Source organism: Diaphorina citri, unplaced genomic scaffold (genome assembly GCF_000475195.1).
Source record: "Diaphorina citri unplaced genomic scaffold, Diaci psyllid genome assembly version 1.1 scaffold3, whole genome shotgun sequence".
Lineage (NCBI taxonomy): Eukaryota > Metazoa > Arthropoda > Insecta > Hemiptera > Psyllidae > Diaphorina > Diaphorina citri.
The window spans coordinates 793,093-808,055 of NW_007377442.1; the positions used below are offsets into that span (position 1 = coordinate 793,093).

The following is a 14,963-nucleotide window of genomic DNA, read 5'->3' on the forward strand; positions in this document are numbered from 1 at the left end:
GGTTATTTCTTAAGCCCATCTCAGCATCGATCGTGTCAAACTCAATTTCCAATTTCTCGAGAGCTTTACTCTTGATTCGTGGTCAAGCTTTATATTTATACCCTTTGCTTGTTAAGCTCTGGTCATAATAATATACTAATATACATAGAGCTAATGCGATGAACAAGGAGAAAGAAAGAAATGAACATGATTCGTGTGTAAAAAAATATATATAATTATATTGATTTATCATTCGAACATGAATATGAAATTCAATAAAAAAAAATATGTGAAAATAAAAAATATATAAACCTATAAAAAAATAGAATATAATTCTTAGTCTAAAATATTTAATACTGGATAAGGCAATATTGCTAATACTTAGTTTGTGAGAAAATTTTGATTCCTCCAAAAAAATGAGCGAAATAATGATGAAATCTGTATGGTCCCGTGAAATCGAATACAGTTGCGATACAGTAAAATTAAAAGACTGTCAAACAGTACAAGGGAAGACATAGATACAAAGAAATAACCAATGTATGAAAGTTGTAAGGTTTTCATTCACGGTGGCAGGTTTATATTTTGGAAAAATTTTCATCAAATTCTCATTGAGTTTTGCAGCCATCTTTCTTTCGAGATTTCTTCTCTAAGGACGAGGTTCTTCTTTGTCCTTGAATGGGCATGTAGGGAGGCGCAATACATTTTTCTGAAACATTCAGAAGGGATTAGTCACTTGGTCTTCTTTAGACTAAAATTTTTACTTTTAGTATTTGCTATTATCCCCCAACCCTGTGAAGAAGTGAAAGCAAAAGAGACAGATTGTACCTAATCTTACAACTTAAGTTGTGTAATTAAAGAAACACATATATTTGGATTGTCGATTGGGATAGATATAATTACCTGAATCACAACTGTAAGATGAAGACATTGTTGAGAAGGTTGGGTCAATGGCAGCAGCGATGTTATTCGAAGAACAAGCCTCTACCTTTGTGTCATCAAAATATCTGAAAATATTCAAAATCAGAATGATTTCAAATTAGTAAAAAAAAAAAAAAAAAAAAAAAAATTCAATTTTGCTGGGATTTTCTAATAATAAATTTGTAATTTTATTGATTTGTGCTAGTTACCAAGTACTTCAGGATGATTCCTTTTTTCCATGTGGTCCATAAATATCTCTTGACTTGGGCTCACTTTTTACAGTCAATATTTATCATCAGAAAAAAATTGAAACCAAACAATCAACTAATTGAAGTACTTCATCAGAATGATAATTATTTGGTTGTGAATAAGCCCTATGATTTGCTTATTAACAGTGATGAAAGTGACAAAGAGGTAAATATTTCAACAGACAGTTTGTGGACCAAAATTACATAACTACCCAGCTTTCAGAAGCCCAAAGTTGTTATCAACATGAAACTGAATAGAATCTGTTTTTAAAATCTTTATTAAGCCCAAGATTACTATAGGCCCCATCTGACTAGGATTGCCCTCCATACACTTTCTTAAACATGTCTCAATTTAGAGCTGTAAATGTCATCCAGATTTTTTTTCTTTTTATCCAGGAAATGATTGAATGTTGATTGATTGATTGATTATGAACCTGAATTTCCTATATTAAATAGTGTGAGAAAAGATAGTGTTTCATTAACTTGTTTATATTTCAGGACACACTTCATCTACGACTAGAAGAACAGTTCCCAACACTTGTGTGCAAGGATGTTAAATTCTCCTTCTATTTTCCACATCGTCTTGACTATTCAACCAGTGGCTTGATGGTCCTTGCTCTGAATAAAACAGCTTGTAGTCTTATGGCCTCTTGTTTTGAAAAGAAGAAGGTGAAGAAATATTACCTGGCTCTTGTGAGGGGCACTGTATCAGAAGAAGTCATTGATGTACACCATTCCATTGGTAAGTAATTAAGTATGCACTTAATATGAATTTTCTTAATGTAGGGACAACAATAATAGAAACACAGTAATAATAAAACTAGTCCCATCTGTAGGTAAGTACTTCTTGATGTACCTACAGATCTATGTAACTTTAACAATTCCTTATTTGACAGGTTACAATGTACAAGAGCTGAATAGGAGTAATTCAATGTGTTCTCCCGAGTTCAATCCTGTGTGTACCCATGCTAGGTCTGCTCACACCCGTCTAGTTGTATTGAGCTATGGACTATACAACTCTCAACCTTGCACTAAAGTGCTTGTGAGGATATTCACTGGGAGGAGACATCAGATTCGTGTCCATTGCTCCAACTTGGGACACACCATTGTGGGAGATTATACATATAGTCAGAGGAAAGATGTGGGACCTCCTCGGCAGATGTTGCATGCTTATAGGTATGTATTGCCAAAAACAAATAAAATTGACTTAGTAAATATGGGACTTGGCTTTGATCCCTCATGGGAGGGGGACACAAAAATAGGAAAAGAAATACCATAAGCATTGTACAAAACGATACACCTAATTATTATTTTCTTACCTATCACCTATCTAATACAATTTTTGTGTTATTTGAAGACCCTGTCTTTGATTCATCACTCATCAGTACCATTGACAAAGGATTAGGTGTTCACTACTTATAAACATACCAATAAAACATTTGGTTGACTAAAATTGTATCACAGTATTCTATTTATTTGTTGAACTAAAATTCTATTGCTTTTTTGTCCCTCTCATAGGTTAAAAGTGGACAGTATTCCAAATTTCGACTTCAGAACCAGTGATCCATTTGATAGTACTGTCCTCAAAGATTGGGAGGAGACACAAACTGTCAATGATATGAATGAAGAAGTTTTTAGTAAAATTGATAAGACTTAAGCTCTGACACCTTGTATATTCTTGTATTACTCTCTGTTTTATATTGTGTAAATAATTGTACATATTTTCATCCTTTATTTTGACTTTTAGCTTTAGTAGTAATAGTTATTTATTTAACTATTAGACTGTAAACTTAGAGCATACTTATCCATTTTTACTTTATTTTAGGAAAACTTAAAAAAGTAGGTATATTACATATAAAATAGTCCAGTCAGTCTAGTCTCCTCTTTGTTTCTTAAGTAGGTATACCTATATTTTTTTGACATTTCATTAATCAGTTGTGACATCCTCTATTTATTTGAGAGGCATTTGTGATCATTATCTCCTTGTAAACTGCTTAATAATAAGCCACACTTTGCATTGAACTTATCACAAATAAATGAAATTCAACTGATGTATTTTTCATTTCATCTCTACCTTTGAAATATTATGTGTGTTTTTTTTTTTTTTTTTTTTTTTTTTTTTTTTTTTTTTTGTTGGGGGGGGGGAAAAATCGCGGGGAGAACTTTCCCCCTTTTTTTTTTTTTTTTTTTTTTTTTTTTTTTTAAGGATTGGAAGGTAAAACTGGTCAGAGTACATTTCCCCCTTTTTTTTCCTAGCAAGCCTAGGCCCAACACTTAATACTAGGTATAACCCAGTACATAACCGCAACCTCATTGTTCTAGCTGTGGCTTTTTTTTAAGCCCGAGGGGGGTCGCCGGGCCCCCTACCTCTCCCCCGTAAACATGGCCCTGACCTACGGCTCTTGGGTGTAATCAACATGGCCGTTCAATGCTTCACTTTTTGAATCGCAGAACGCATTTATCTACCACAGCGCAACCTCCTTGATCGAATGGGGGATAACTTCACGTCGGTAACGAAAAACGAAATTCTTCAGTTTTGTTTTCGTTGTGTTCGAGTTTAGAGGACGACTCTCTTTTGCTCGGAATTTCGATCAAATTCATTTCTATGTTTAAAATAGTTTTGTTTTAATTAGCTCAACAGTTTTAGACGTTTCTCAAATGAAATTTTACTATGTGATTTTTAAATACGCATTTCACTTTGTTACCTTTTGATTTCATTTTAATTCGAAGTGATTTGGAACAAATTCTAGCATGATGAGCTGGGGAACTGAGTTGTGGGTAAGTAATAATAATGATAATAATAATAGCAATTCAAATACGTCATGTAATTTCAAATATTAACCAATAACTTTTACTTGATGAAATTCAGGAAATTCTTCGTATGTGAGTTCAATTTCATGGTTTGTGAAGAAATTTTCTCCACTTCTGAGAGGAAAACAACTACCCTTCAACCTCTGTTTATGGCAATTCTTTAAATGGGCATAACAGTATCACACCTTGTTCTGAACAGAAGTGAATTCTTGCAAAATATTGAAATCTAGGTATTTGATACTTCAACATGATCAACATTGCCCTTCAATACTTGGGGCATTACTATAGGAAAAGGAGAATGCTTTTGTGTAATTGGAATTGTTTGCTTTATGTTATCAGGTGGACAAAAATGATAACGGTTTTATAGTATTTTTTTGTTGCACATTATTAGAATTTGGGTGATGTGTGCCTTACAAGTTAGTCATTTGTCTCATTACTAGGAATTCAATATGATTGTACATAAGTAACTATCAAATTAACCAAGTAGTTGTAAGTTAACTTTCATTCTTAAAAGTAGAGGAGAGCTAGCCCATTGTACTTTCATGTCAAAAGTTATAACAATGCTTATTTATAGATACAGCTTGAATAGGACTGAAAGGTCCCTATACTCCCAACAATATCAAGTTAGTAGGTACTTAATCATGATGTGAAAATTCCAAATTATTTTGAGGATGAAGTCTCATACCCAGGTGGGAATTAAATGTATGCCCTCCGATTCACTAGGCAAGTGTTGACTACTGTGTCACTGAGGGAGATAACATGGTTAAAACACAGAGACAGTTAAAAATAGGTGAACTCAAGGAATGAGGCAGTGATGTTTTAGGTACCTAATTATTCAGAAGTCATGTCAATTTAAAATTACTACAAAAAGAAACTGTCACAAATGAGCAGTGACCTGTGTTATTATAGGGTTAGGTACCAACCTCAGTGGTGCAGTGGTTAGCACGGTGGACTTCGGATCTGGAGGTTGGTGGTTTGAGTCCAAGTCAAGCCATAAAATTTAGCGTAATGCTTTAAGCAGGGAACGACATTTGTGACAAGCATAGGTCAAACAAAATAAAAGGAGCTTTCTTTTTCATTGCCATGGCTTCCAGATAATTACCTTGTTTTTTTTTTTTTTTTTTTTTTTTTTTTTTTTTTTTGTCTCAATAAAGTATGTAGGTACCTAGCTAAAAAGAAGACTTTCTTCTTCTAGAAAAAATAAAAAATAAAATAATAATAATAAAAAAAATAAAAAACACGTGAACAGATCAATTAGGGATGGAGGAATTGTGGTTATTGGAATGCTAAATTTGCCGGAGGCATTATTCGACAAAGAAATTTGAACAAATATTTTACCTGTCACCCCTCCTTTCTTTTACAGGTATTGGGCCAGGTTTATCTTCACGGGGGAAATTGTTGGTGGCAAGTTGAAAACGTTGGACAACTCAGACCATCACTCTTTACAAGCACAGTGGTTATTAGATGAAAAGGCAGTTATGCACCGGGCAGATGACATCAAAAGCATCATTGAATTGGGCAGGTAACGCCAAATGGTTTTCTTCTTCTTCTTCTTCTTCTTCTTCTTCTTCTTCTTCTTCTTCTTCTTCTTCTTCTTCTTCTTCTTCTTCTTCTTCTTTCTGTCTTTATTCCTTCCTTCCTTTCTGAATCTCTCAAGGAGCTTCGCCCTGTGCACCGAAAATCCAATCCATTCTCATTTAGTAGGGATTTCCTTTATAATTTTACATCAAGCGTGCCGAGAGACCCAAGGCGCGCGAAGGTCAAGAGTTCGAAGCGGGGAAAAAAACAATAATAATAAAAAAAAAAACTCCTGCATCGATTTCTTTCCAGAGCTCACCATCAGTACAAACGACAGCAGAAGATGGAGCCCAAACCTGACCCGAATTCTCCGTCTACTCTTACCTGGCATCGAGACGTTCTTCCCGCCATCAAACCTCACAGGAAAAGTCTCTTGCAACTAGTGGTAGTCGCTAGAAGTAAAAATGAGTAAGTTCAACTGATAAATCCAATAATGTAACCAATAAATCCAATAATGTAAAGCTGAGAACCACAGACACATTTCTCCAGTGCCCTAAATCACCAAAGTATGGAAAAGTATCTTTGCCAATGGAAAAGCAGAATTTTGAATTTGGACGAATCATATCGAACTATGGAATTGTAAATACTTTTCCATACTTTGGTGATTTAGGGCACAGGTATAAATGAAGAAGTCTCAGTAAACTATTATAGTTGCCTGAAGCATTGGATTCGTGGACAGTCCGTCCCAGTTCGGACCCCAAGTATGGAGGATTAATTTTTACTTTCCTTATTAAAGATAGGTATCAAATAAATATCACAATTAACTTGGACACCGGAGGTCCCGGGTTCGATATCCGCTAAGGTCGAAGTTTTTAAGGCTCTATGTTTAAGTGGTATCAAATTTAAGGCATTTCATAATTTTATTTGTTCTTTTTTTTCGATTTCCAGCAATAAAATGCACGTTCTTGTCTCTGAAAAGAACGTGGTACATTTACCTACATGCGAACTGAATCCTTTCATCAACATCCATGTGAATATTAGGAAATTCCTGATGGTAAGTAAAAAATAATACCTCCGTAGATAGGTGGTTATCTGAATGCTCTCGCTGGAGGACGTAAAACTGAGACAAAACCAGCCCTGTCAAGCCACAGACAATAACACTGGCTCTTTTGAGGGTACCTGAATGGGACTATGGTCAAGTCCGTCTCAGGAAGTAGGGTACAACGACATAATTATGTACCTGAATATCCCTCATCAGACCCCTACGATTTAGGGGCCCTGAACTAGCTCTCTGGCCTCGATGACACCTCTTGGTATCCTTAGACCCCAGAGCGAGCTCTCTTGCCTAGATGGCACCTCTTGGTATCCTCTCAATGGAATAATATATGGACTCCAGGTTTACAGATTGCTGGTATTTTTCTACTCATAACTTTTGTGAGTACTTAAGATAAAGTTTCTATAAAAGTTTGTTACAACAATAGTAATACTTACATCATGTTCTTTGTCTATATGAAAGGAATCCATTCCATCAAATTGGCTTATATGATTTTCCTTAGCTGCTTTCTGATAGATCGGATCTCTCTCTTCTGACATTCGATCTTCGATTGAATTCCATCGACATCTTACGCACTTGATCAACACGACCAAAACAAACGTCTTAGAAAACTTCATGACCTTCCTCTGCTAGCACTTCATACTGACTGACTTGCTTATCATTTGGCTGAATCTAAACTGACCTTTCAGGAAATCGGGGGGACTTCAAGAGACATTTTCCTATACCTCCTCTCGTAAATGTCTCATATTCGGAAGTGAGGTAGAGACGCGAGTTTTTTCTTGCTGTAAACTCTGATGGATTCCGAAGGGTTATGATAGGTACTATTTTCATCTTCCATTTATTATGATTACATCATGGCCATCATGGGACAGTTAGCAATTACTGCGGGATTTTTGTTGTCAAATTATTAAACGAGTAAGGATAAATTCCTTGTATTGGCTGAGGGGTTCGAACCCGTTACCTTCTGATATCAGGGGATCAGTTGACTACTGAAATACCAAGGCAGTTACATTTTTGGAGCACGAAATAATATAAAGGTATATATTATATTTCGTCTAATAAACTCAAATGCTAAAGATTGATAATTGATTTACTTCTTTTTTTATTGGGTTACGTAGGTACATACAAACAAAAATATAACTTAGACTTAGTACAATGAAATAAATAATTATAAAATTTGTAGAAATCAATAAAAATATGACACGTTAGTTAAAGGACATAGTTACAACAGATAATATTGCTTAATTTAATACCTAGATATCCATATTAATTGATTACTGTTCAGCAGACCGTTTTTTAAATAAATATATTAGGTAGGTATTGAGAATTATTGATTGGCCTTCCAAGTTGACCCGAATTTGAAACTCTCCATACTAAAGTTGGATTTCAAACAAGTTACAATAACAATGTTTGTTTGATAGAGGCTTAAAGTGACGGTGGTTTTGCCCTTCATTCAACGACAAGCTACCCACCTACTCAAATTAAATAATTTTCTATGCAAATTAAATAATTGAGATCGCTAAATCAGACACCTTCTCTAAAATGACCTTTGACTTAAATACCGGCCTACTACATTCAATATTGCGATATAAATATGCTTTAAATCGAGCGATAATGCAACTCGGAGAATTTCATTGGAAAAAAAAAAAAAAAAAAAAAAAAATCCATAACTAGTGGTTATCACACTGACCTGACACAGAGGAGGTCCGGGTTCGATTATTGGCAGGGTGAAAAAAATTCGGCTGTTAGTTTGAGGGTGGTAGTACAAGTACATAGTAAAGAAAAATAAAATAAAAAGGTATGAGATTTGTATTTTAGCGAGTGAAGGCAGAAGTGTGTAAATAAATGAGTAAAGATGTTTTGGGTATGAGATACAAACGTACACTGTACAATTGAATCTTTTCAAGGAAGAAGGGCCTATGTTATATTTGCTACTAACTAACATAGGCCTTTCATCATGGGAACGATTGAAATGTACATACTTTGACCATTTCTTCCCTCCGTTCTCATTCTAGGACATTTTCGGCTCTGACCCTCCCCTACACAAGCTGGGTGGCATAGTCCACATGGAACATTGTGCCCAACCTGTAGCCCAAAACGACGGTGTCCTCCTTACTCTGGTCATCTACTGTAAACCAAGTCTAGACCAAATCCATCTGATCGATAAGTACACGTGGTTTTCCATACAGAGTGATTTTGTGGTGGAAAGCATCATCAAGGTTTTCACGCAGAAAAACAAGGCCATACTCTTACGAGCTATCAATTAATAATAATTAGAAAATTATATAAAATAGATTAATTCGATTGCGTTGGCAAGTCTCCGCAGTCAGTTCTTTTGGCTAAGAATACGAACACAGTGGCCATACTTTTCGCTGGGAAGCAGCGCTCTTACCATGACTTACATAGCCCATCAAAATAAGTGAATTGCTCTCTCAAAAAATCGTTCTCAATCTCCATTTACCATTAGTCATTAACCCATAAAATTAATTTCGCATATTCCATTCTTTTAATCTTGATTATTACACCTATTTATTATTTATTTGTGACTTTTTTTATTATTTTTTTTCTTTCACTTCCGACTGATAAAAATTGGGAAACTGTGATACTGTTTCCTTCAAATTTCATTCTCTTTTGAGATACAAGATCTTTTAAGAAAAATTTTATTCCCTTAAAAAAAAAAAAAAAAAAAAAAAAAAAAAAAAATTTACTCCTTCAATCAAATAATTAAACGTGAAGTATAAAAATTAAAAACAGCTGAGTAGGTACTTTGTGTGCTGTAAGAATGGTCTCATTATTGCGAAACTTCCCTTCGCTAACAACTACACTTCTTCTCAACTTTAGGTGCGGGCCCTGAGAGTTTCACCATATTTTCATCGTCATTGTTGGGGAAGTTTTGCAGACCTTCTTGACGCATCAGAACATCCAGTAAAAATCTGAAAAAACAAAATAAAATAAATAATATCGTGTCTGAATTAGTTCTCTTCAATTGGTTTGATGGAAGAGCTCCTCCTTCAGAACTATTTCGAGTAAATACCCTATTAGAGATTAATTAATTAATTAAGAGATGGCCATTAATTATTTCGAGTAAATACCCTATTAGAGATATTACTAGTGGTTCTGTTAACTGTAGACCTCACTCAGATTATTTTGTTTAAGCTGAGACTTTGCCTAAATGGGTAACTCTACGTAATCGGTGTTGGGTTTCTTTGATTTTCACGTCAGTATGTACTTACCCAATACCTCAATCTCATTACCTATCTTTTTTTTTTTAATTATTATTTTGATGAAAGACACAACTTACTTCATAGAATCATTCACCATCAGTCCTTCTTTGGTAGACGTTTCTGTCCATCCAATAAAATTGTGTTCTTTGTAGAAACATTCAATATCATTGATGTCTACTTGTCGATGAGGTAAATCACACTGAAACAAAAGTACAAACAAGTATAAAAATTGCCCTCTATGTTCCAGCTTAACTCCGTACACAAAAAGCCAACTGTGAGGCTTAGGTGGGACAAACAGACCTAAAAGTTGGGGATTATACGAATCTACACAAGAAATTTTCAAAGAAAATCTCAAGCCGATGTCGAGAAATTTACACAATACCCCCCGCTTTTCTGAGTACCTGTTATATTCCTGATCGAAACATTAACAGCGTTTCCTTGCAGAAATTATAGACATTTCTAGGCCCTAAAGTTGAAAAATGGGACAGTGAATACAGTGATTGACTTTGACTAATGATTATGATTAAATTTTAGGTAATCTTTAACCTTTATCCAAAAGGTCTAAAACATTTCCAATTCCTAAGAAATGTCTGCCCTATTCCTATCTCAAAAAATATTTTCGATGGAAAAGTCATCGATTTCTTACCTTATTTGCTAACAACATACAAGGTATAGGACTTCCGTCCGATAAGGTACACTTTAAGTCCACGTCCTTTTTCCATTTGAGCGTATTCTTAAATGAATTCTGGTTGGTCAGGTCGAACATTATGATACAACCGTGAGCATCTTTGTAATAGACACGGGTCATCCAGGTGAACCTTTCCTGACCTGAGGGACATCAGAGAATAAGTTAGTATAAGTACTTAGTGCACTATTTAGACAGCCAGCTTAGAACAAATTGTTCCATTATACACGACTGTTGGCCAGTGTTGGCAGAATAAAGGTGTGTCCATACATGGTCGGTCGGTCGTCGATTGACAGTTCGAAATCGATCTACGGCCGTCGACTATGTGTGGACACACCTAGAGACTGAAAAGAGCCACACAAACCTCGTAAAAAATCCCGTATTATTTGAAAAATCATATTCAGCAAAATAACATGTGAGCAAGTATTCTAGTCATCACTGTGCCTGAGTCACTCCATCTATTATCCGTGGTTTACATGGGAAATAACACGAAAAACCTTCCTCTGTCTGCATTACATAACATATTTTTCACACTAATGACATTACATAACAGAAGGCACTAATAATTTACATCAACAATGGCGTAAGTGCTGGAAGAAAAATTGTCCAGAGAAAAGAAAAAGATATTTCCGAATGACATGCATAAAACATAGTTTAAGCGCCTAATGAAAAAAAAAAGTCAAATTTTAATTACCTGAGTTCCATACACATTCAGGAATGTGTTGGAACTGGTAGTAGTGTAGACGTTAGTATATGAAAAAATAATATAATAATAATAATAATAATAATAATAATAATAATAATAATAATTACGGTTTCGGCGTTATTTTGAGCAAAATTTAAGAAAAAAACTCAAAAAAGGTTCATGTTTCTCAGGACATTAGATTTCGTCCCAAGTCTTTCCAACTTTGTAGAGAGGTTCTGGTTCTTCATAAAGTGTAAATCAAAAGTTTCTTGGGGTCGAATATCGAGAAATTTACGGTTTAGCCGCTAAGGCTCGAAAGCAAAAAGTCCAATATTAACTAGTACACATTTAAATTAAATACTACTTAGTGGAGGGGATCAGGTCCACTTACCTTCGGTCATGGGAATTCTCTGGCGTCAGCAGGACCTGATCCTGACCTATCACAACACGAGATGTCCCGGGTTCACTGAAGCTACTCTCTCTTATTTCGCCTTCCCTATCTTGGCTAATGTCTTGATTATTGTGCTCGGTGTTTTCGTTTGAAAGTTGCTGCTCCATCTGCTGTTGTTGTTGCTGTTGTTTTTTTAGAAGGGCTTTCTGTTTGGCTCTCTCTCGCGCTCGTCTGGCCCGAGCTTTTTCCTTTAAGAAAATAAAAATAATACGTTATGTTGGGTCAGGTATATAGGTTGTAATTGGCGGGGCGGAGCGCTACCGCGCTCCTTAATTTACGAGTATTTCTCTGGTAGAGATGTTTGTGTAACAATGCGTTCTTGGCATGGTTTCCCAATCCACCCTATATAAGCCTAGTTAATAAATGTTTTTCTACCTTTTCTTGGAGTAAGCGTGCCAATTCCTTATCTTGTGCTTCCATGGCAAGAAGTCGATCTCTATCTTCAAGTGAGAGTGATCCAGAATCCTGTTCTTGGAGCAACCTGGCAAGTTCCTGAAATGAGGGGAAAAATGTAACGTAACATTGATTGTTAGTAGAGTCATATTTCAGTTATTGAAGGGCATAACATCATTTACAAATAAAGGAAAATCTGCTGTAAATAAAAAGATCTTTGCAAAATCTTGCATTCCATTTGAAATCTCTTAAAAAAAAAGAAGAAAAAAAAAACATTACAAAATACCTAATCATTACAAAATTAACTTGTAATTCAAAATGCTTACTTACCTCATCTTTCTGTTCTTGTAGTCGCCTCTGAGCTTCCTCCTGTAATTCTGAATCATTGAGAACACATCTCAGATCCATAGATGTTGGAGATTCATCATCCAAATCTATTGCATTCAAATCTAAACTTCTATAAAAGGAAGAAAACATTGGACCAATATAAATATTTACATAGGAAAATCTGTTGAATAACAACATCATTTAATGAATCCCAGTTTATTTGGGGTTGGCACAAAGGGCATTCATAAATTGTTTCAAATATGGTCAGAGTTTATTAATTAACTGACAAAAGGTAATTCTTAGGTAAGTGCTCAATTCTGAAACATGCAAAGTAGTCAGTTCTCCTTTACAAAAAAAAAGAAAAAAAAAAAAAAATAGATACCTATTAAATTTCACAGAACTGCGAGTTGCACAATTTTTTGTGGAGTCCATCTGATATCAAATTGTATAATCTCACCTCATGTGTGATGCAATATCTTGAGACTCCTGTGGCAGAGGTAGTCCTACTTGATTGATATGTTCTAAAGCTAGCAAACGGTCCTGTTCCTTTTCCTGGAAAAAGATCAAATAGACTTTTTATGGACACAGCCAGTACAACTTATGTAGATTATTATCAATAAAATTAGTATTAAGACATTAGTCATGCAGTGTGAATTTGTGAAATAATGTAGTTACCTGTATTCTCCTGGCAATTTCTTCATCTCGTAATTCTCGCTTTCTCCTCTGTCGCTCTTCTTCTCTCTCCAAATTCTCTGCCACTTTCATAGCCAAGTATTCATCCTGCTCAGCCCTGTAAAATTGAGAATATATTTGACTTAGAATTCACAATAATGCAAGAAAATAAAATATTCTGTGTACTAAAGTACAAAGGAAAAAGAAGAGGCCTCAAGAAACAGAGAATTAAAACTTACTGCTGTTGCAGCCTTTCTTGATATCTGACAAAGGCATCTCGCTCTTCCCTCTGCTGTTCTTCTTTTGCTCTTGGCAAATCTTCACGGACTTGTGCGTTACGGGTTTTATTGCCAGAGTAGTGCTCCTCAACTGAAATCAAATCATACAAAGGTCATTATATTTTTTGAAACTATAAGTACTTCTTGAACAAGCAGAACATAAAGAGCTTAAAACAACAGGTTAGTAAATTAAAAAGTACTACCTACCATTTCTTATTCCCTTAAGGTTTTTATTTATTTTTATTATCATTATTTTATTTTTTTTTTTTTTTTTTTAAATTTTGTAAAGGTAAAATTGGACAAAAATTTTTCCTTTTTACCTTTTTCCTTTTTAAGTTTTTTTGTAAAGTGTAATATGGACAAACATTCTTACTATTTACCTTCTTGCTTCTGTAGTTTGTAGGCCAAGGCTCCATCTTCATGTACCAGCCATTCCTTGCATACTGAAATCAAAATTTAATAATCTCACATAATTTGTCAATTTTAGGATATAGATTTACTGCAATTCTACACTTGCATTTTTATTACTATTATTTTTTTACCCAGCAAAAGTTATACCCCTTCCATTTAAATATTGACAACAACAAAAATAATAATTGAAATTTGTAGGACACTGTATGCCAAAGGATAGACTGAGGACCATAGTAAATAAGTTTGATACCTAATTCTTCCAATGAAATAGAATACCTAGATATCCTCTATTATTTCAATGCCATTGTAGATTGCAATTAACACATGACTCATTGCCTTGCCCAATACTAATTAATAGGTAACACCTATGTATCTTCTAACAAAGACATTCCTTAATCATCTTTTGTAAACAAAGTTTTGTTTCTGTAGTTACCCCTCTGACTATGACTGTAGGTAATATCTAGGAACTCAAGAGCAGGTGCACGAAAGTAATTTCCTGTAACCAAGCCATAAAACCTATGTCTAAGGAATAAAATTCAGTTATTACCTTCATTGACCCTTCCTCTGGCAGGGAGAGTATCACTTGTTCTTGGACCTTTCTTCTTATCACTCATCATGGAAATTTAAAGTATCAGACTTCTTGGAACCAATGTGTTTACATTATTTTAGAGATTATTTATGATCTTTCACTTTCTCACACTACACTAGAGCTTAAAAAACGATTAAAAAAGAAACCTGAATATTTTATCATCCGTGAAGGAACGTAGAAAGGAAGTACTTTGCATAACATCACTTGTCCATTCCTTATTCCTTCACCACTTGTAAACAAAAAACTTTTTGCAATGTTGCCAAGTTCATTTGAGTCATCTATGCTCTAGATTTCCAGAGTTTCGGACAAAAATACCCCTCTTAATAATTTTTGAAGAAAAAAAAATTAGAATAATAAAATTTCACCTACCTATAAGATTCTGCGAATGATCATAAATCAAATTTCACTTTTGATATGTTAGGTATCTCATGAAAAAAGTAAAAAAGAATAAAAACCAAAGGTAAATTTATGCTCTATGCTCATTAGACCCCAAAACTCTAAACGGCAACACTGTCACCTTGGCAACATATCGATGAACCTAGCCACATCTCGGTCAATAAATTCCCTTTCTTACCCGCCAAATTTTGAAATTTTGTAATATTGAAGAATCCTAGGATCTTCGTAGTTCATGTTTATTTTAACCTTTTGCGGACAGATTCATGTGTCACATGAAATCATGGTTCCGCCATTATGGTAGGAGAAATATAACTTAAATCTGGC

General features: G+C 34.7%; 4 protein-coding genes across 6 annotated transcripts in view; 2 read left to right on the forward strand and 2 right to left on the reverse strand.

The window, feature by feature from the left end:
* Window positions 1-468: 468 nt before the first annotated feature.
* Window positions 469-14,460, reverse strand: LOC103515488 (coiled-coil domain-containing protein 50). Its single transcript, XM_008480457.3, has 10 exons — window positions 14,202-14,460; window positions 13,624-13,686; window positions 13,205-13,334; window positions 12,969-13,083; window positions 12,751-12,845; window positions 12,297-12,423; window positions 11,949-12,065; window positions 11,514-11,761; window positions 880-983; window positions 469-685 (listed from the first exon to the last, which is right to left on the reverse strand). Exons 1-10 carry the CDS (start codon window positions 14,269-14,271, stop codon window positions 585-587), a joined length of 1,170 nt encoding a protein of 389 aa, XP_008478679.1. The 5' UTR covers window positions 14,272-14,460; the 3' UTR covers window positions 469-584.
* Window positions 1,056-3,229, forward strand: LOC103515396 (RNA pseudouridylate synthase domain-containing protein 1-like). The gene is made up of 4 exons (XM_008480369.3): window positions 1,056-1,311; window positions 1,644-1,887; window positions 2,042-2,321; window positions 2,664-3,229. Exons 1-4 carry the CDS (start codon window positions 1,120-1,122, stop codon window positions 2,800-2,802), a joined length of 855 nt encoding a protein of 284 aa, XP_008478591.1. The 5' UTR covers window positions 1,056-1,119; the 3' UTR covers window positions 2,803-3,229.
* The window catches only part of LOC103515191 (formin-binding protein 1-like), a 29,024-nt gene continuing 17,734 nt past the window's right edge, over window positions 3,674-14,963 (forward strand). For 2 of the 3 annotated variants that reach the window (XM_008480153.3, XM_008480274.3), the window contains exon 1: window positions 3,674-3,923. In XM_008480153.3, coding sequence (XP_008478375.1) covers window positions 3,897-3,923 — 27 coding nt within the window. In that variant the 5' untranslated portion in view covers window positions 3,674-3,896. The remainder of the gene's footprint in view (window positions 3,924-14,963) is intronic. The other variant, XM_008480210.3, reaches the window with a different exon arrangement.
* On the reverse strand, window positions 9,229-10,599 carry LOC113470390 (ras-related protein Rab-7L1-like). The gene is made up of 3 exons (XM_026828796.1): window positions 10,399-10,599; window positions 9,830-9,951; window positions 9,229-9,461 (listed from the first exon to the last, which is right to left on the reverse strand). The coding sequence occupies exons 1-3, from the start codon at window positions 10,558-10,560 to the stop codon at window positions 9,341-9,343; spliced, it is 405 nt and encodes a 134-aa protein (XP_026684597.1). The 5' UTR covers window positions 10,561-10,599; the 3' UTR covers window positions 9,229-9,340.

Coding starts and splice junctions, on each gene's coding strand:
- LOC103515396 (XM_008480369.3), top strand. CDS start 1,120: ATGATTCCTTTTTTCCATGTGGTCCATAAATATCTCTTGACTTGGGCT. Junction 1,312..1,643: donor GTGATGAAAGTGACAAAGAG/GTAAATATTTCA, acceptor TTTATATTTCAG/GACACACTTCATCTACGACT. Junction 1,888..2,041: donor TGATGTACACCATTCCATTG/GTAAGTAATTAA, acceptor CTTATTTGACAG/GTTACAATGTACAAGAGCTG.
- LOC113470390 (XM_026828796.1), bottom strand. CDS start 10,560: ATGACCCGTGTCTATTACAAAGATGCTCACGGTTGTATCATAATGTTC. Junction 9,952..10,398: donor GTATGTTGTTAGCAAATAAG/GTAAGAAATCGA, acceptor CTTTTGTTTCAG/TGTGATTTACCTCATCGACA. Junction 9,462..9,829: donor ATGGTGAATGATTCTATGAA/GTAAGTTGTGTC, acceptor TTGTTTTTTCAG/ATTTTTACTGGATGTTCTGA.
- LOC103515488 (XM_008480457.3), bottom strand. CDS start 14,271: ATGATGAGTGATAAGAAGAAAGGTCCAAGAACAAGTGATACTCTCCCT. Junction 12,424..12,750: donor GATATTGCATCACACATGAG/GTGAGATTATAC, acceptor TTCCTTTTATAG/AAGTTTAGATTTGAATGCAA. Junction 686..879: donor ATCTTACAGTTGTGATTCAG/GTAATTATATCT, acceptor TGAATGTTTCAG/AAAAATGTATTGCGCCTCCC.